This window comes from Cannabis sativa, chromosome 2, assembly GCF_029168945.1.
Source record: "Cannabis sativa cultivar Pink pepper isolate KNU-18-1 chromosome 2, ASM2916894v1, whole genome shotgun sequence".
NCBI lineage: Eukaryota > Viridiplantae > Streptophyta > Magnoliopsida > Rosales > Cannabaceae > Cannabis > Cannabis sativa.
This window is the reverse complement of record NC_083602.1, coordinates 55,961,164-55,981,789: the sequence shown is the minus strand read 5'-3', so window position 1 is coordinate 55,981,789 and position 20,626 is coordinate 55,961,164. Positions and strand designations below refer to the sequence as shown.

General features: G+C 33.3%; 1 protein-coding gene and 1 long non-coding RNA gene across 4 annotated transcripts; one reads left to right on the top strand and one right to left on the bottom strand.

The window, feature by feature from the left end:
• The first annotated feature begins 768 nt into the window (after nt 1-768).
• Nucleotides 769-4,242, top strand: LOC115721394 (INCREASED PETAL GROWTH ANISOTROPY 1-like protein 1). Of its 3 annotated transcripts, XM_061110653.1 has the most exons (6): nt 777-1,703; nt 1,795-2,111; nt 2,206-2,317; nt 2,580-2,711; nt 2,786-2,865; nt 2,908-4,242. In XM_061110653.1, exons 1-5 carry the CDS (start codon nt 1,050-1,052, stop codon nt 2,852-2,854), a joined length of 1,284 nt encoding a protein of 427 aa, XP_060966636.1. In that variant the 5' UTR covers nt 777-1,049; the 3' UTR covers nt 2,855-2,865; nt 2,908-4,242. The 3 variants fall into 3 exon arrangements, 2 of the variants coding, with proteins under 2 accessions (XP_060966636.1, XP_030506539.2); XM_030650679.2 differs by having other exon boundaries at nt 779-1,703; nt 2,786-4,242; XR_004012450.2 differs by lacking the exons at nt 2,786-2,865; nt 2,908-4,242 and having other exon boundaries at nt 769-1,703; nt 1,795-2,121; nt 2,580-2,609.
• On the bottom strand, nt 3,922-6,837 carry LOC115721381 (uncharacterized). The gene is made up of 2 exons (XR_004012449.2): nt 4,378-6,837; nt 3,922-4,240 (listed from the first exon to the last, which is right to left on the bottom strand). It is a non-coding gene; the product is annotated as an uncharacterized LOC115721381 (long non-coding RNA).
• Nucleotides 6,838-20,626: the final 13,789 nt, after the last annotated feature.

Here is a 20,626-nt window from a genome sequence, read left to right as displayed (position 1 = left end):
GTAAAAATCTATTTTTGATGCAGCTATGATTAATTGTAGAACAAACCCAGATACCATTTCCATAATTCTTTTACAAGAAAGAAAATATATTTATATATGTATATATGTACACATGTGAATATACATGAAATTGAAGATCTCAATCTGGTGGGATGTAAATATCAAGGCTCTTTTACTTTTTCTTTAATTTTCCCCTGTCAGCATCTTTCTTTGTTATTCATTTACCTTCCCCCCCAACTTTCTTCTTTTTCCCATTTACTTTACAAGCAAAGAATAGCTTAAAACCATTTCATTTCCACAATGATTTCCCTCAATGACTAAACATGAAAACACATATATATAAAAAAAAAAAACATGCTAAAAAGAAAAGAATGAAACTTCTACTATATCAACCTAATGACTTCTTCAACATCCCAGTCAAAGGGTTGCACTTGGACGGTGAGGATTGGCAAAAAGCAAGTTTAATTCTAGGCAGTTGTTAGTTTGCAATCAATCCTAGTCTTCTTACTGTTTCAGTCACTCCTTCACAAGTCTACGTGTGAATTTTGATGTGAGTGTATCATGTGAGTATGAATGAAATATCTAAAGAGACAAAAACAAAAAACAAAAAGTTGGAAATGGATTTAATTGTAAATTTGACCAAAAAGAATTTAATGTTGTACCTAACATGCCTTCCTACACATATCACAGCAATCTCAAGTAAACTTTCACCTAAAACACAAACTTAAATTAAGCCAATTTTTCTTTTTTTTTTTCATTATATATGGCTGAAAAATGTTTTTAGACAATTAGCAAATTGTCAAAAGCATCCTTGTTTGAACTACTACTTAAAAGTGATTCTAGGTGCCATTACCAGCTTAGTAAAGGGTAATTCTTAGACATAACTCGTCAAGTTCAAGTAATAAATAAATAGAAATTCTTACTTTGAAAGCAAAATGATATATAATGCATATACAATAATAAAGAAAGGAGATTAAGCAAGCAATTTCAATGTAACTGTTAGCCTCTTTTGTCATTCTTGTGAGGAAGTAAAGCTGAGGTTTAGAGTAATGCCACGAGAAGACGATGAGTTAGAGATCACCCTTTTGAGAAGGCAACTTGAAGATTCTTTGGTGAGCAATGGTTCATTGGCAAAAGAAAATGATGAGCTCAGACAAGAAGTGACTCGTCTCAAAGCTCAAATAAGCTCTCTTAGAGCGCACAATCATGAGAGAAAGTCTATGCTTTGGAAGAAGCTGCATAATTCTATGGATGGCAACAACAATATTGATGTGTCCCAACAGAAACCATCGTTTTTGGTCAGCTTATCAGGGCAACAGAGTCCAGCAATGGAGAAAAGACATCAAAAGCAAGATTTCCCAGAATCAGAATTCACTAAGGGAAAACCTGCCAAGGTTCCTAATCCACAACCAAGCCCGGTTTCCTTAACTTCTCCACCTCTATTCAAGGAAGTAGTCAAGGACAACAAAGTGTCATCAGCCACAATAGGAGGGCCCCCACCTCCACCACCACCTTTGCCTTCGAAATCACTAGTTGGATCCAAGGCAGTGCGGCGTGTTCCAGAAGTTATGGAGCTCTACCGTTCACTGACGAGAAGAGATGCTAACATTGAGAACAAAAGTAGTGCTGCAAAAGTTCCAGCCTTTGCACTTACTCGTAACATGATTGGAGAGATCGAAAACCGATCAACTTACATCTCAGCCGTGAGTAGTACTCTTTTCTTATCAAATTATGTTCATATATTTATTTGATCTTGAGTTCAAGTCATGAGAGAATAGTCACCAACTTGTACAGGTGAAATCAGAGGTGGAAAAGCAAGCAGAGTTCATCAACTTGCTGATAAGAGAAGTGGAATCTGCAGCCCACAAGAGGATTTCTGATGTGGAAGCCTTTGTAACTTGGCTTGATGAGCAACTATCTTCCTTGGTGGATGAAAGGGCTGTCCTCAAGCATTTCCCACAGTGGCCCGAACGAAAAGCAGATACCATGCGTGAGGCTGCTTGCAACTACAGAGATCTAAGGAACCTGAAAATCGAAGTTCAGTCGTTCGAAGACAACCCGAAAGAGCCACTGAGCCAGGCCTTGAGGAAGATGCAAGAATTGCAAGACAGGCGAGAGCATGTACTCACTTGTTATGTAATTTTTTTTCAAACACTCGTGGAAGAAATGGTTTTAAAAAGATACTAAAATTTGAAATGTTTGCAGGTTGGAGAGGAGTATCAACAATGTAGAGAGGACAAGAGAAAGTACTAGCAAGAGGTATAAGGATCTCAAGATCCCTTGGGATTGGATGCTTGACACAGGACTCATTGGCGAGGTTGGTAGATAAACCATAGATCACAAAAATTCATGTCAATTCATCGACACTACACTACCCCAAAAAATTTTAAGTAACCCATTATTCAAAATATCCTTATTTTTCTTATAAAAATATACTTCAAATGATGGCAACTTCATTAAAGAAAATGTTCATCAAAACCTAATGATTTTTTTGTAGACATTAGTCACTTGTTTGCTTTGGTAAAATTCAACACCTAATCTAATTACATTTATTTGCCAACCAACCCTTATACTTGCAGATGAAACTAAGCTCACTAAGACTGGCCAAAGAGTACATGAAGAGAATAACCAAAGAATTGCAATGTAATGAATGCACAAGAGAAGAAAATCTTCTTCTTCAAGGAGTTAGATTCGCTTATCGCATCCACCAGGTATATGATTATCTAGTTTCCAAAGCTTGCATGTTAGCATTTGCTAATTGCTAACACCCAAATACACATTCCAGTTTGCAGGTGGATTCGATGGAGAGACCATTTATGCGTTTCAAGAACTAAAGAGAGTAGGACTAGTATGATCTTGGTAAATCCATTGACACACAACACAAGCTATTGAAATCAAAGAGCAAATACAGTGTGTATTGAGGGAAGGGATTGCTTTCTTCTCTTTTTTCTTTTTTTTTCGGTTTTTGAAACACATTATCTTGCACCCTTTCAAAAAAAAAAAAAAAGAAACACATTATCTTGCCAACATTGTAGATCGCATTTGATCAAATAATAGAACTATATGAGCTTTAAAATGACCTCCACACAACCTATTTTCTTAGTGAATACACGTAATGTGCAAAATGGGATAAAAATAACACGTAACTTTGACGCTGATAGTCATTTGGCAAGATCATCCATCGACCTTGTTTTGTCAATAATTTCTCGGAAAGTAAAATTTCTAAGAAAGCTTAAAATAAAGATATTTGTCTTTCACAAAACAAAAATTCAGGAAACTTGACAAAACCCAACCTCTAAATTTAGTAAAATTGGTGAACTTTGCAGAACTAACAATATGAAATATTAAAATTTGTAAAACAACCTCACTTAACCATAAGTGTCGAAAAATATAAATCTATGCTAGTACTGTGTAATTTTGTTAAGTAACATATTTACTAACAGAAGTTTTCGTTTAAGGTTGTTTTGACAAAGGACTCGTCTCCATAAGAAGAACGTGATATTTTCACATACCATATCTCACTACCATGTATAAATCACGCTAAAAACTGATAACATCCACCAAAAAATATCTAAAGGGTAATAATGCTTCTATGCATTACGCTTAAAATAAAGAACACCCAACTAATACCAACACAGTAAAGTTTTGTCACTCTTGCTCAAATGAGAATTAAGAGAAGTTTCACAAAATCCAACTTTATACGTAAGAATGATATTTCCAATATCATATCACCATCATTTATAGTCACACCGAAAAATTTTACAATCCAAGTGCCATAATCCATAAACAAAAATACCATTTTGAGATTTGTGTGAAAATTTATGCAAAATCACACATTCTGCATGCCCTAACATGATGTATTTAATTATTAAAAAAAAGAGTGGAAATCGTAATACTGAGTAAAAAATTGCAAAAAAAAAATGAACAAAGCAAAAATCTAATAATAGATTCATAAGAAATTTGAGTTTAAACAAAATAAAATTCGACTAGCAAATGTAGCAAAAATCTGGCTATTAACATAACCAAAAAGCTTCAAAATTACTCCTAACACAGACTGAAATAAAATAAATAGAAAAAACGACAATCAAAACCGATGAGACCGACACGCCAACGGCAGTGAGTTCAGGCGAAGGAAACGAAGTCGCCGCCGCCACGAATGCTGCTGGTGCTGCTATCACTTAGATCGCTGTCTCATCTTTCGGCGCTTCCTCTTCAATCTCCTCATACGCTTCTTCTTCCACTGTCAAAATCCATAGCATTTCGTCAGAAATACATTCATATTGGAATATACATATATCATAGTATAAAGATATTGATAAAATTAAAAATAAAAGGAGAATAGAGTACACTAGTTGATAGGTTTCAGGTAATTTTTACCTTGGCTCTCATGGTGAGGCTACGACAAGCTAAACCCTAATCCTCTCTCCCTTGGGAAACTGCGTCTTGGCGAAGCAGATGAGAATGGCGGTCTACCTGGGGTTCGTGGATGTATAGCAGCATATATAAGCGAACCCTAGTTTTGGATTTAGACTGGGCCCAATTACATGGGCTTTCCGAACTTTATTTGTTATCCTTATTGGGTTTTTATTGGGCATTTTACAAAAATATTGGATTTGGGTAATATTTTTCAATTTTACTGTCACACGGCAGAATTAACATTTATACTGTCCTCCCCTTTTTTTTCTTTTATACTGTCAATACCAAAACAAAAGTATGAGGCCTCCATCTTTGACAATCACAGACATAACCACCACAACAACACCAGGACACCGGAAAATAACCATTAATTCCGACAAGAATAAACAAAAGCAGTAAAATCGACGTCAATAAATAATCATGGCAAAACAACGGTAAAACAACACTAAAACAATCAAACAAAATAAAAGAAAAAAATGATTAAAAAAAACAAACAATCTGCTGCACAACCTCAACACCAGATGCAAAATCAACTATATTTGCAAGTCTATTCCTAGAAAATTATAAAAAAAAAAAACTACTAAAACAACACTGAAACAACACAAAAACAAATGAAGCAAATATAACTACTAAGAAAAATATAAAAGAAACACACACCTCAAAACTCTCTTGTGAGTGAGCTCGTCAAATATATTTATAGGAGAACCAAAAGAAAAAAACCACAAAAATAGCCAAAGAGAACGAAGAAGAAATGTATTTATAGCCTCCATCTTCCACACTCACAGACATAACCATCACAACAACACGAGAACACCCAGAAAATACCTATTAATTCCAGCGAGATGGAGCAAGGGCAGTGAAATCGGCATCAAATAAATAAATCATGAAAAACAACAGTAAAACAATACTAAAACAATAGTAAAACAAAAAAAAACAATAAAAGAAAAAAATGATCAAAAATTAACTATGTTGTGCACATCCTCAATACTAAATGCACTATATTTGCAAGAAAAGTTCTAGAAAATTAGAACAAAAAAAAACCACACTAACTCTTATATTTTCAAAAAAAAACATAACTAAGAACTTCAAAAAATTTAAAAAAAAAAAAAAAAAAAAAAAAAGAAAAGAAGATGAAGAAGAAGAACTGAACATGAAAAAAAAAATAAAAATCATGAAAAACAACAGTAGAACAATACTAAAACAACGGTAAAGATGAAGAAAAAAAAAACTTGAAGAAGAAGATGAATATTAGAACATGGGGGTGAGATTTATTTGAAAAGCTAGAAGATAAAGATGATGAAGAAGATGAATAGTGAGAAATGGGAGTGGGATTTTTAAATCTATTTAAATAAAAAAAAAAGAATGAGACATGGGGTGTGATTTTTAAATTTATTTAAATAAAAGAAAAAGTAAAACATGTCACTTTTATGACACATCCCATCAACATTTTCATCAAAATAATAATTATTAAATTATCTCAAAAATAATAATTATTAAATATTAAAAATAATAAATAATAACTTTTATATCCATTAAAATAAAAAATTAAATAAATAATTGAGCCCATGTCCCAATCAATCTAAAAAAAAAAACAAAACAATAACATAAAATTGTTGGCAGCCGAAAAAAAAAACAAAAAAAAAAAAAAAAAACAGTATAAAAGTTATTTTGGGCGTGTAACAGTATAAAAGAAAGAAAATGGGAAAACACAGTAAACTGTGTAAATTTCTCTTTTTATTTGGGATTTTTACCAAAACAAAAAGGGTAAGTTGAAAAATACCTCTTTTTTTGTATTCATTAATCAAAAATACCCTTATATTATTTTTTTATTAAAATATACCCACTTTTTTTGAGTAAATTGCTTAATATACCCTCACTCTTTACTTAAGTCTAGCATATAATTTACATAACCTAAGGGATCTAATGGGGACATCATCCATAAAAGTGGGTATATCTAAAAAATATGAAAATGGAGGTAAAAATTCAAATAAGTTAAGTAAATTGGGTATACAATGTAATTTTCTAAAAAAAATAAATAAATAAATTTTGGACAAAAACATTTATAATTTTACTGTCATATGAAATTTTTACAAAAATACTTTTTTTTTATACAAAACAACTGTAAAATAACATAATAGAATAATTAAAGCAACAATAGAACAACTAAATAACCACTCTTAACACAGTACACAGTATAAAATTTACATAATATGTTTGAAAAAAATACACAGTATTTTTGAAGAAAAAAAATCGTCCCGTAATAAAAAAGTAAAAAAGTTAGAAATTTTAGTATGGGGTGTAAAAACTCTTTTTTATTTTGGAGTTTCTTTTGTACAGATTTTAAAATATTTGTAGGGATTTTAGGTTTTCTATTTAGGACTTGTTTTAGGAGAATTACTACACATATTATTTTTTTTATTTTTATGATTTAGGTTGCTTCAGTTATTACTTCGGTAATTGCTATGCTCATTGCTATGTAAATTTAAGCTGCGATTTAAATTATTTTGTTAATTGCTATATGGGTTGTTATGTGGATTTCTGTAAAAATATAAAAAAGAAATTATTTTAAAATATATATATTAAAAAAAAAAAACCCTTCGTTTTTATATATGTATATTGGTTTTGTGCTGTTTTTATTGGAGTTTGTATTTAATTAAAAAAAATTGTAAAATTGTACAAATTTATTTTTATTGGATAAATATTAAAATTGACCCATACTGCATAAAAGTTTATTGAGAAAATTGTACTATATATCTCTTTAAAATTGATGCTTTTAATTTTAATCTTCTTTCAAAATCTATTATGTTTATTTCTTTTTTCAATCATTCTACCAATTTTATTCCTGTCACTTCAAGATAATTTCCATTCTTCTTTACTTAAAATTTTGTCCCAACTTTTACACGAACCTATACATCCATCTCCAAATAATACAAATCTATTATGTTTGAAATTTTGTCTTAATTATGTGAGGGTGTAAAGGTAATTTGGGTATAATACTTATAAAAAAAAGAGTAATTTACGGCAAAAATACCTAAGTTTTATCCCGAGTAGCAGATAAATACCTAAGTCATATTTTTAGCGGTAAAAATACCTTCCGTCACACTTCTGGAACTTCCGTAGGTACCTCTCCGTTTTCTTCCAAGTAAGTGTCCAGGTGTCACCCTTTTATTAGTCCACATCATAAATTTTTATTTTTCATTTTAAAATTCAATTAAAACTTATTTAAAAATCATTTTAAAATTAAAAATCATTTTAAAATTAAAATAATATATTTAAAATGTATAAAAGTAAAAATTAAACTTATTTTTTAAATTAAAAAAATTACAAAATTAAAAAACACATAAACCTAAAATCTGATTAATATTAAAAATCCTACAAAACTAAAATCTCGTTCTTCTCCCCCTTCTCTTCTGCATTTCAAGGGTCTCAATCTCTGCGTCCGAACTCAGTCTAGGCCGAGAGCTGAGAAAGGGAGAAAAGCCTAAACGAGAGGCCTTAAACTCGTAATGGGTTAGATCAGCAAATGCATTTAGAGAAAGGGTATAAGAAGAATTGGGCATTTGATTGTATTTGGTAACGAAAGCCATATTGTCCTCAAACACACGGAGCCTGTAAAGCCTTTCTTCCTCTGAAGAATATGATTTGCCATGTTTCTAACACCAGGACTCGAAGAGTTGGGATGTAGAGAGAGAAGGCGAAGAAGAGGAGAGAGAAAGGCGATAGTGAATAAGAAGGGAGAGCAAAATGAAACAAAGGATTTTCATTGAGGAGTAGGAGGGGTTTGGTCTTTGACTGTTGATTGGGTTTTTATATCAAAGATTGTGGAGAATCACTTAAGACACTACAACTTGGCTTCGTTTGGGTTTATCTCAACGACTGGAATCCTCTCATCTAACCCAATGTCTTTTGGGAACTAGGGATGCGAACTAGGGTCATCCCTCTTCACCCTCATCGGCGTCGAGTACCTGCGAACAGCCCCCATCTTCATCGTCTTCTTCCTCCTCACCATCAACAGCCTTATTTCACCACATCTCAACCTCTTATTCTTCATTTTTCTCTTTGTATCCAAATTGTAAAAAATTAAAAAACCCCAAATCTCTCATCACTCAAGATCTACCGGTGAGTGACCACGGGATCAAAGTCAGACCTGCGAACAATACCCTCATCGGCGTCGACCTGTGAACAGCCCCCTCATCGGGGTCGACCTATGAACAGCACCCTCATGGTTGTCGACCTGCGAACAGTCCCCTCCATGTTTACAGGTCTAAGCTTTGTTTTTGTTATTGGAAAGTTCTAGATTTGTTTTAGGGTATTAAATAAGTTTTGTATTGTTGATGGATAATTGAAGATTTGGATTTGGGTTTCTTTTATTCTTTTTTATTTTGTTTGTTCAAAATCTAAGTTTGCTTCAGACTTTTGATTTTAGTTTTGTTTCAAAATCTGAATTTAATTTATGTTGGAATTCCTTTTTAATTCAAAGAGAAAAGAATGGAACAAGAAATAAAAAAAAATCACTTAAAAAAATGAAAGAAAAAAAATTAATTATTTAAGTTTAGAATAATTTTTTAGGTTTCTGAATAGATTATTATGTTTATTTTTTTTTTATACATTTTAAATATATATTTTTTTATTTTTAAATAATTTTTAAATAAGTTTTAATGAATTTTAAAATAAAAAATAAAAATTAATGATGTGGGCTAATAAAAGGATGACACGTGGACACTTACTTGGAAGAAAACGGAGAGGTACCTACGGAAGTTCCAGAAGTGTGACGGAAGGTATTTTTACTGCCAAAAATACGACTTAGGTATTTATCTGCTACTCGAGATAAAACTTAGGTATTTTTACCGCAAATTACTCTAAAAAAAAGGTATATTTGAATGTAAATTTAGTTAATGTATAAAAAAATTGGATATTCTTCAAATTCATCCAAGTTTATTTCTATCTAGAGGAAATTACACTCTATACCATTTTTATATTGTTCTCTTTTATTTTTACCCACTTTTTAAAAGTCTATCATTTTTACCTCTTTTTTCAAACATTGTACCAAATTTACCCCTATCACTTCAAGATACTCTTCATGTGACTCTCTTATGTAAGGGTATTTTGGGTACAATACATATAAAAAGAGGTATGTTTCAATTAAAAATAAAATTAGAGGTAAATTTAATCAATTGATTAATAAAAGTGGTATTTTTCAAGTTACCCCTTATTTCTATTTAAGCTTACATAATTTGTGGCCCATTCTTTTTATAAAAATACCATAATTTCAAACTTATATAACGGATTTAACTTCTTTTCTTAAGTGTTTATGTATAGTCTATTATTTTTTTTAGTTCTTCATTTTTTTTTAATTAGCTTTCATTTGCCTTCTTTTTCATGGCTACGCAGTTAATTTGTTGATTTGAAATTGAAACCAGTACGACGTACTCTTAGGAGACGTTTGGTTGGGAGGAATGAAAATATACGAATAGGAATGAGAATAGGAGTAGGAATAGAAATAGAATGGAATAAAATTTCAAATACATAAAAAAATTGAAAAAAAAATTATTAATTTTCTTTCCTTGTTACATTGGAATGGTCATTCTTTTCTTTTAATAATGGAATAGCCATTCCACTAAAATGGTGGAAAGAGCATTCCATTGGAATGTCATTCCAATACTTTAAAATGCAATCAAACAAAGGAATAGAATGAAAATTGTTTTCTTTCCATTCTATTCCATTTCATTACCTCCAACCAAATGCTACCTTAATGTAATCATTTAGAGATTGTGGCCAAAACTAAAACAACTACTTAATTACTTATAATATTAATTATGTACTTATTAGTAAATTTTACAAAAAGAAAAAAATGGGGAATTTTATTTACACCCTAAAATTTTTTAAAGACATCCTATTTTAATAATTTTTATTTTATATAAAATTTATATCTTTAATTATGCTAAATTTTTTTAATTTTTTTCTTCCAATTCATATTCTTAAAAAATATATCTATTAAATAAAAATAAATTATATTCTAAATATTATGACAAAAAAATTAAAATAAAAAATTATATGAAATTTTCTTAAAAAAAATATATACACAAGTTTTAAAAAATTATGAAAATGAAATCAAAATAAGTATTGAAATTAACATAAAATATGAGGAAAAAATTAAAAAAAAAATATTACGAGTAATTTTTAAAAATTATTTAAGTTTTTATTTTCTTTAATAATGGGGTGTATTTATTATGATTTAAATTAAAGTAACATTTCATTTTCTTTTTTATTTGGTTAATGAAAATACTTATATAACTTGCATGTAAAAACATTATGTGATTAAAAAGAAACTAATTTACCACTATCTTTTCAAGAAAAATATAATAATGCATTATGGGCATATTCATATGCATTTATTATCCATCAGTGCCCACATTATATGTTTTCTTATTTATTGTTTATTGAAGTGTTTATATATTACACAATGTAAAACCTCAACAATCACGCACTCTCCTATGGTCACTTGAGCTAACCTCAAATGATTTTCTTATTTATTGTTGCTTCCTTGTTTATATGTGCTCTGTTTTTTTTATTATTCTTTTCAGGTGTAATTAGTTGGGGGTCTGCTACTTGGTCTGAAGTGTTGTTGATATGAGTCATGTCTCTACACTAATGAGTGTGGGTATGGTTCGGGCCTAAGGTTGTTTGTGGCTTTAGTTGGGTTTTCTCGGTACTTGTGGGTATTCTCTGGTCTGATCTGGTGTTTGTTGAGATGTTTTGTACTTTGTGTTTGATCTGATATAGTGACTAAGAATATTTGTGGAAGTTATAATCGACATTCTCCCGTTTTTGAGTTGTTTCACTATTACTAAGTGGGGAAGAATTTTTAGTTTTATTTTGATTATGACAAATATGAGGAATTGGGATTTTAATACATATGTGAAGGGTTTGGGCTTCAAAAGTGGGAATATTTCACCTTGCAACATGAGTTATGAGAGGGGTTGCTTGGAAGTGTTGAGGCTTAGGGTAAACCATTACAATTTTGGGTCGGGTATTGCGGGTTGGGCGTGGTCGGGTTCGGGTGTTATTGGGCTGAGCCTGAATGTTTCATTTATGGACTCAGATAAAATTTAATTTTTAAAAATGCCATCTTTTTTTTTTTATTATTTTTAACATTTTTAGGGCTTTTTTTATATTTAACATAAACATTCCACAATAATTCCAAAGGACCATTTGCAGTTATAATATTTATGAACTTTTAGTTTTCTAGACAGTTCTCTATTAATAGGGGCAAAAGTTTGAGGGAGCTATATAATCATATAATAATAGAGTAAACAATAAATATGCATATAATAATATATAAGAAGTTCAAAGGTTTTGTTTTTTTGGGTCTTGTGTCTTGTCTTGGACTCTTGGTCTAGTTGGTTCGAATAGTGTGTAATGACAGTGAATGAATGGTGAAAAATGTGATAAAATATAAATTAATATTATTACATTTTTAATATAATAAAAAATTATTTTTTTAATGTTTTTTCAGGTTACGAGTTAGTACCCGACCAACAAAAAACAAATTTTTAAAACCCAAACTCGAAACCCGTGCAGGGTATTTTCAAGTTGAACCTGACCCGACCACACGGGTTTTTAAGTTTTCAATTTTTTTTGCAGCGGGTCGGGGCGGGTGGTCGGGTTTTTCGGGTTTGCGGGTCTAAATGTTCAACCCTAAGATGTATGACATGTCAGTTAGAACAATAGTTGGTATATCTACGATTGCATCTTAATATCATTTTGTGCTCAATAAATTTGAGAGGGAAGGTTCTAAAGGGAAAGACTTTTTTATTCCTATCATTTCGAAGTTGGTTGATTCTCTTGGTCTTATTAATTTGCCAATTCAAGGGGATAAATTAACTTGGGATAATAATCGGCCGGATCTGGCCCATGTAAAATCTGCCCTTGATAGGGGCCTTGTTAATGAGAGATGGAACTTACTCTTCCCCAAAGCAGTCCTTTGATCTTTTCTTACTAGTAACTCGGATCATAGACCTCTCTACTTATATTTTGGAGGTATTTATGCCAAGTTCAAGAAGAGTTTCAAATTCGTAGAGGTTTGGACTCAGGATGAAAGAAGTAACCTGGTGGTAGCTCATGTGTGGGACTCGGTTATATTTTCTTGGGCCCCAGCCAGATTGCTTAATAAAATAGGAGCTACTCGGGTCGCCCTCATCTAGTGGAATAAGCTTCAGTATGGGAAAGTTGACACGCTTATTAAAGATCTTGAAATTAAACTGGAAAAGATGCAAAAACTCTCTACGGGGACCAGAGATTGGGAAGTGGAACACGAGATTTGTTTGGCGTTGAAAAGGAAAACTCTTTATTGGAAACAATGGGCCCCGAATCTCGTAGGTTAAAGAGGGGGATAAATGTTCAAAAATTTTATTTCTTGCTGCTACTTTCAAAATACGACGGAATGTTATCGAAAGTATCTTGGACAAAAATGGAAACTGGCTTCATTCCAGGAATCAAATTGGTAAGGAATTCGTGGAGTTCTTCAAGTGGATATTCCAAGATAGCTACCATGGGCAAAGGCTGAATTGTGCCCACCTAATTCCTGATTTCATTTCACAAGTAGATCAGGAGGAGCTTCTTAGACTCCCGAACTCAAAAGAAATTCGTAAAACTCTTTTTAGCATGGGTATCAATAAAGCCTCTGGCCCGGACGGTATGTCTGTTCTCTTTTTTAAGCACTACTGGCAAATTGTGGGTGATAATTTTTGTGAAATGATTAAAGATTTTTTTCACACTAACACTATGCACCTTGGGATCAATGCTACTAACTTAGTTCTCATCCCAAAAACTTGAAACCCAAAAAGGACGCACTATTTTAGGCCTATTTCTCTCTGCAATGTTTCTTACAAAGTTATTGCCAAGATCGTTGCAAATAGAATTAAGCCTATCTTGCCTAAAATTATTTGTCCCACTCAAGTTGCCTTCGTTCCTGGAAGGGATATATAAGACAACAATGTTATAGTCTAGGAAATCATCCACTCTTTTAATAGGAAAAAGGGTAGAGAGGGTTTCTTCGCAATCAATATTGATCTTATGAAAGCCTATGACAAGCTTAGCTGGCAGTTTCTTGATCATGTCTTAGGGTGTTTTGGGGTCCTGGATAGATTTTGTCAATGGATTGATTAATGCATCTCTACCACTACTCTCAATGTTTGTCTGAATGGGGGTCTAGTTGGCAGGATTAGACCGTCTTATGGTCTGGGACAAGGGGACCCTCTCTCCCCGTATCTTTTCATCTAGGTTGTAGAAATTTTATCTAGACTATTTGAGGAGTCTGTGAAAAAGAGTGAGATCAAGGGTATTAAAACTAGTCGGAGTGGCCCTAGTATTTCTCATATATTCTTTGCGGATGATCTTATCTTGGTTGGGAAGGCTACTGTGGGGGAAGCTATGGGAATGTGGAATTGTCTTGGTAATTTTTGTGATTGGTCGGGGCAACATGTCAATAAACTTAAAACCTCCATCTTCTTTAGCAAGAATACATCCTAGAGCATGAAGTCTGAGATTAGAAATGCCCTTGGTATTGGCAGTCCAAAAGGCAACATTAAATACTTAGGTCTCCCTTTATTTTAGTCAAGACACAAGGATGCAAATTTCAATTTTATTCTAGAGAATCTGACTTTCAAATTACAAGGGGGAAAGGTAAAAACGTTGATGAAATCTGAGATTAGAAATGCCCTTGGTATTGGCAGTCCAGAATAGGGGTGTTCATAAAAACCGAAAAACCGAAACCGACCATCAAACCGACCAGACCGTAACCGAATTTTCGGTTCCACGTCATCACCGAATTTGGCGGTCGGTTTCGGTTTCGGTTTTTTTGACACGGCGGTCGGTTTCGGTTCTTGAAATAAAAAAATAGTTTAACCGAAAAACCGTCAAAACCGCCAAAAACTGCCAAAAACCGCCCAAAACCGCCAAAAACCGCCTAAAACCGCCAAACCGAAAACCGCCAAAAACCGTACGGTCGGTTTTATACGGTTATAATTTCTAAACGGTCGGTTACGGTTTTCGTAAAATAAAAACCGTAACCGACCGGTCGGTTATAAAATTTTAAAAACCGACCATAACCGACCGATTTTCACCCCTAGTCCAGAAGGCAACATCAAATACTTAGTGAAAAACCGTGTTTTTGCAAATGTCAGTTGTATATAAGAAAATATAAAAACTGGAAGCGTTTGCAGAAGCAGAAAGTAATTCTGCTACAGCAAAACGGAACAGGCAGAATATAAAATATTTGCAGAAAAATAAATAACTTGACACAAGAGATTTATACGTGGTATCAGTGTTCTCACGAACACTCCTAGTCCACAGGGCCACACCCAGAGAATGAAATCAATTAATAAAGTATCAAAATTACAAAGACAATTGACTTAAACAAGTTTAGACTCCCTCTAAAGTATTGTCGCAATCCTTTGTAATCCACTTTATGAATCTGACTTCTTGAAACACCTTCAAGCCCGAACTCCCTTCGTCTTTGAAGTGTGAGTGCTTACTTCCTCCCGAAGTAAGGCTTCAACAAGTCTTCTCCCGAAGACCAAGTGCTTACATCCTCCCGAAGTAAGGCTTTACCAAGTCTTCTCCCGAAGACCAATCTCTTGTTCAGTCAAGTAGTTCTTCACAACCTTTAGGACAGAGTAAGAACAGAAATAAACAAGTAGAACCTAGATGAACAATTAGGCTCTCACAAAACAAAGAAACACTCTTCTCTCAAAAAAGATAAATGCAAAAAATGATTAATGGAAGAGTTGATTCGAATGGTTGCTCTCTAGGCTCTATTTATAGAACATAGAAACCTTAGAGGCAACCACAAGTTCGAATCTACAGCTGTACAAGAACTTTCCTAAAGAAACATGATCTGCTACATCAGATTCGGATGCTGACGCAGCAGATCACACCAGAAACGGGAAACTTGCTATAATCGGGTCTGATCCTCTATCAAAGCTTGATTCCTGCCAAAAACAGATTAGATATTCTGATTGCATCAAGATACAATCGAAATCATTGAGGAAAAGGCAATAATCAAAGTTTCCCTAAAAAGGACAACTTTCCAAAAGAGAATTCCTTCTCTTTTAAGAAGTTTTCAACAAAGGAAAGTTCAGCTGAAAGTGCAACTTTCCAAACAAGGAAAAGAGCAACTACAATCCGAATTTATAAGGCAAGAAATCGAATATGAATGCACAACAATCTTACCATAAAAGGAAAAATTATTTTGTCAACTAACTTGCCAAAAAAGAACTTTACAATCTCCCCCTTTGGCACTTTAGATGAACAAAATAATTTTTAACAAAAAGTACTTGCAAGTCAAAGTTAGCAAGAGCAAAAAACTACTCCCCCTGAGTAACACACTCGAATATCACAAAGAAACCAAAATGCAAGCTAACTTTAAATAATATGTTCACAAGTACTAACCAACCACAACTCTCCCTGGAAAAAGGGTCCAGAGTTGGGCAATCAAACAAATTAAAAATAAATATTTCTCCCCTTTTTTGTTTATCGGAGTGCCAAAGTAAACAAAGAAAGAAAAATAGAAATAAGTGCAATCGAAAGCAAAGAGAAAACAACAACTTAGTCTCGGTAGAGTTTAACCAAAGAAGTCAATTGCTGGGACATCTCATGCTAAAGTTCTTCCATTGCTGCAAGACGATTGTTCACGTTCTGAACTTCTATCTTGACTTCCAGGAGTTCTGCTGCAGCAGAACTTGAACTTGCAGCAACAGCACCAGCAGCACCAGCAGCTCCAACCTTGGGCCGTTTTTGAAACACACCAACAAAGTATTCTGAGGGTTGGAATGTAGGTCCAATGATAGGAGGCTCAAGTGTTTCATGTGATTGGGCCAAATTCTTCTGAGAAGATAAAACCTTATAGATTAGATTTGGAAATACAAGTTTAAAGGTTGGCTTTTTACCTCTTCGGAAGGAAACAATCTGGTTCAGAATGTGTGAGGCCAAATCAATTGAAGTTTCAGAGGTGATGCGGTATAAGAATGATGCCACATCTTGAGACACTACGGTCTTGTTGGAGTTAGGAACCTAATTGCTTAGAGCAAACCGCATAAGAGATGCATGAGCAAAAGTGAGATGAGTGATTCAAAGACTCTCTCCTGGTTTCAATTCTGATCGAGCACTCGTGAGTTCAAAGAGCATCTACTCACGATCCATGGACATCACTGCATTGGAGACATTCTCGGGCAATTGCAAAGCTTGAGCAATGTCCTTTTCAGAAAAAGAGAACCAATGTCCCCTAACATAAACTCTTCGATATAGTCTAGAATTCTCATCAAGAAAATCATCAGTGAGATTAGCATAGAAATTCTTAACAATGTTTGCAATGAACCCATTGAAACCAGTGAGAGTGTTTTCCCATTGATGAAATTGAATAAACTTTACAATCCCATAAACCCGATGAGCATGCAAATCATAGTTCCTCTCACTTTCAAACTTACGGGTAGGTGGTGAGTTAAATGACAAAGATTGGTTTATATAAACTTGGAAGCAAGACAAGAAAAAGGAAACCAATTTTGAAAATTTAAATGGTAACTGCCAGCCCATGAACAAATAAAAGGAAACCGCCCACTCCTCAACTCCTTTCCTTTTTTTTTTGTTTTAAAAAAATAAAAAGAAACTAGAATTACCAACAATATTTCTAAAAATAAGTCACTCTTTCAAGATTAAAGACACATTACAATATAAAGATTAATCTTTAATTGGAAACATATCAAAATAAATCAAAGGAGAATAAATGTTGATACTTACGATTTAAGCACAAGATTTCCTTAACCCATGAAACAAGTCACACGCCTCCCTCTTTTTTTTTTATATATTTTTTTTTAGAAACCGAAAATAAAATACAATGTGTACAATAAATATATGAGATTCTAAACAAGCAATGTAATCAAATATCATTGAAAATTGACAAAATAAAATACATGTTATGCTTTTAAGGAAAATAACTAGTTAGTATCTCAAGAACAAATCATACTTAATTGATGTTGAGGAAAAGGATATGCATGCTACTAAAAATTGTGAACCAGGATTATCAATTTAATTTAATAGAGGAGACTTACAAATTTGAACACACTTGTCAGACATAAGTGTGTGCAGTGAAAATAGGATCATTGTCCTTGGCAAGATTTTTCATTTTCGCCTTTTTCAATTTGATCCCGCAACTGGATGCTATCACACCATACTGAAGGTAGCCCTTTTCTATGGTAGTGCATCCTCATCATAGTTGCTAATTACAATGTTCCAGCTTACTCAAAAGATGGCTTTCACACCTCAGTATGGGTAGCTCTATTCCAGTAAGGGACCTGACAAGACTGAAACAAAAATTGCTCAACTCTGTATAAGAACATTATTTAATTCTAGACACAAATAAAGAGTAACATGATCCTTTTAACACAACATCACAAAGTATGATAAGAATGAGATCCTAACTAATTATAATCCAAAAGCATAAACATGATTTGTCAAAATACAATGAAAGCAGATTAAAAGCTAGAGAAGAATCACATAACAATATTGTACAAAAATATGAACAAGAGAGATTTAAACAATGCAAACTCCCAAAGACTTTCTGAGGGAGTCAAAACGACTTGCATCTAGGGCCTTTGTGAAAATATCAGCTAATTGTTTTTCAGTATCAACATATTCTAATTGCAAAGATTTATTTTCAACAAGTTCCCTGATAAAGTGATGCCTTATATCAATGTGCTTTGTTCTAGAATGTTGAACATGATTTTTGGAAATATTTATGGCACTAGTGTTATCACAAAAAATAGTCAAAACACCCAATTCAAATCCATAATCAATCAACATTTATTTCAACCATAACAATTGAGTACAACAACTGCCAGCAGCTATGTACTCAGCTTCGGCAGTGGACAAAGAAATGGAATTTTGTTTCTTGCTATGCCAAGATACTAGATTATTCCCAAGAAAGAAACACCCTCCACTTGTGCTCTTTCGATCATCAGCATTGCCTGCCCAATCTGCATCACTAAAACAAGCAAGATTAGAATTAGTATCTTTCGAGTACCAAATTCCATAATCAAGAGTGCTATTAACATATCGAATAATCCTTTTTACAGCTGATACATGAGATTCCATAGGATTACTTTGATATCTAGCACAAACTCCCACACTGTAACAAATATCAGGACGACTAGCAGTTAAATACAAAAGACTTCCAATCATGCTACGATAAAGTGTAGTGTCTACCTTTACTCCATTCTCATCTTTTGTCAATTTCAATGTGGTGCTCATTGGAGTACTTACCTGCTTAGCCGATTCAAGACCAAATTTCTTGACAAGGTTCTTAGCATACTTACTTTAAGATACAAATGTACCTCCTTCCATTTGTCTCACTTGAAGACCCAAAAAGAAAGTAAGCTCACCAACCATGCTCATTTCAAATTCACTTTACATTTGATCAACAACAACCTGCACTTCATGGTTAGATGTAGAACCAAAAACTATATCATCAACATAAATTTGAGCAATGATAAAATCAGATTTTATATGCTTGATGAAAAGAGTTTTATCTACACTACCTCTTTGATAATCATGAGAAAGTAAAAATTGAGTTAACCTTTCATACCAAGCTCGAGGAGCTTGTTTCAGACCATACAAAGCTTTTTCAAGCTTGTACACATGGTCTGGAAATTAAGGATCTTCAAATCCTTTTGGTTGCTCAACATAAACTTCCTATTCAAAATACCATATAGGAAGGCAGATTTTACATCCATTTGAAACAATTTAATATTCAAAATACAAGCAATACACAAAAGTAAACGAATTGATTCTAATCTTGCAACAGGAGCAAAAGTTTCATCAAAATCAATACCTTCTACCTGTGTGTACCCTTGTGCCACCAAACGAGCCTTGTTTCTCACAATTGTACCGAACTCATCACTTTTATTTTTAAATAACCACTTTGTTCCAATTATATTTATACCTTTTGGTCTTCGGACCAAAATCCATACCTTGTTGCGAACAAATTGGTTGAGTTCCTCTTGCATTGCATTGAGCCATTCCTCAAAGGTCATGGCTTCCTTCACATTTTTCGGTTCATATTGAGAAACAAAACAAAGAAAGCTGATCAGATTAACATACCTTCTGCGAGTTACCATGCTTTCTTCAGGATTTCCAAGAATGAGATCTTTTGGATGATTCAATTTGACTCTGGTGCTTGGTTCTTTCTGAATAGAGTCAGTGATGATGTTTGGATGAGTCAAGATAGACGGTTCTGGTTCTCCAGTCTCAGTTGCAGCAGCAGATTCGTCATTTGCAGTATCAGAAATGGGTTCTGCTGCATCAGGATCTGCTTTTGCTGCTTCTGGAGGAGCATCCATGAGACTATCTATCTTGGCTTCTGTGGAAAATTCTGAAAAATCTTTAAAATCATCAACAACCACATTAGCTGATTCCAAAACAGTTTGAGTTCTCATGTTATAAACACGATAAGCTCTACTGTTTAAGGAATATCCAATAAACACACCAACATCACTTTTAGCATCAAATTTACCAATATGCTCACGATCTCTATAAACATAACACACACATCCAAAAACATGAAAATGACTTACATTGGGGCGCTTACCTTTCCAGATTTCATAAGATGTTTTTGAGGTACCTGGACGAATAAACACTCTGTTTATTATATAGCAAGCTGTGTTAATAGCTTCAAAATTTCATAAGCGCTTTGTCAACTTCTTGCTATTTAACATCACTCTTGCCATTTCCTGCAATGTTCGATTCTTCCTCTCAACAACTCCATTTTGTTGAGGAGTTTTGGGAGCTGAAAATTCATGAGTTATACCTGTAGACTTGCAAAAATCATCATACACAGAATTTTCAAACTCCTTACCATGATCACTTTGAATTCGAACAATTTTCCCAATATTACAACCTTTCTCAACTCTTAATCTCAAACAAAGAGTTTTAAAGGCATCAAAAGTGTCAGACTTTTCTCTTAAGAAATCTACCCAAGTAAAACGAGAGAAATCATCAACACAAACAACGATATATCGTTTACCATTCAAACTTTCAACTTGGATTGGACCCATAAGATCCATGTGAAGCAATTCCAATACTTTTGAGGTATTGATATCAGACACAGGCTTGTGAGTGATTTTTAATTGCTTCCCAAGTTGACACGGTTCACACTTAC

Excerpts from the sequence above, each read along its gene's own strand:
- LOC115721394 (XM_061110653.1), top strand. The coding sequence starts at position 1,050 with ATGCCACGAGAAGACGATGAGTTAGAGATCACCCTTTTGAGAAGGCAA. Across the intron at positions 1,704-1,794 it reads GATCAACTTACATCTCAGCC|GTGAAATCAGAGGTGGAAAA; the intron begins GTGAGTAGTACT and ends CAACTTGTACAG. Across the intron at positions 2,318-2,579 it reads ACACAGGACTCATTGGCGAG|ATGAAACTAAGCTCACTAAG; the intron begins GTTGGTAGATAA and ends TTATACTTGCAG.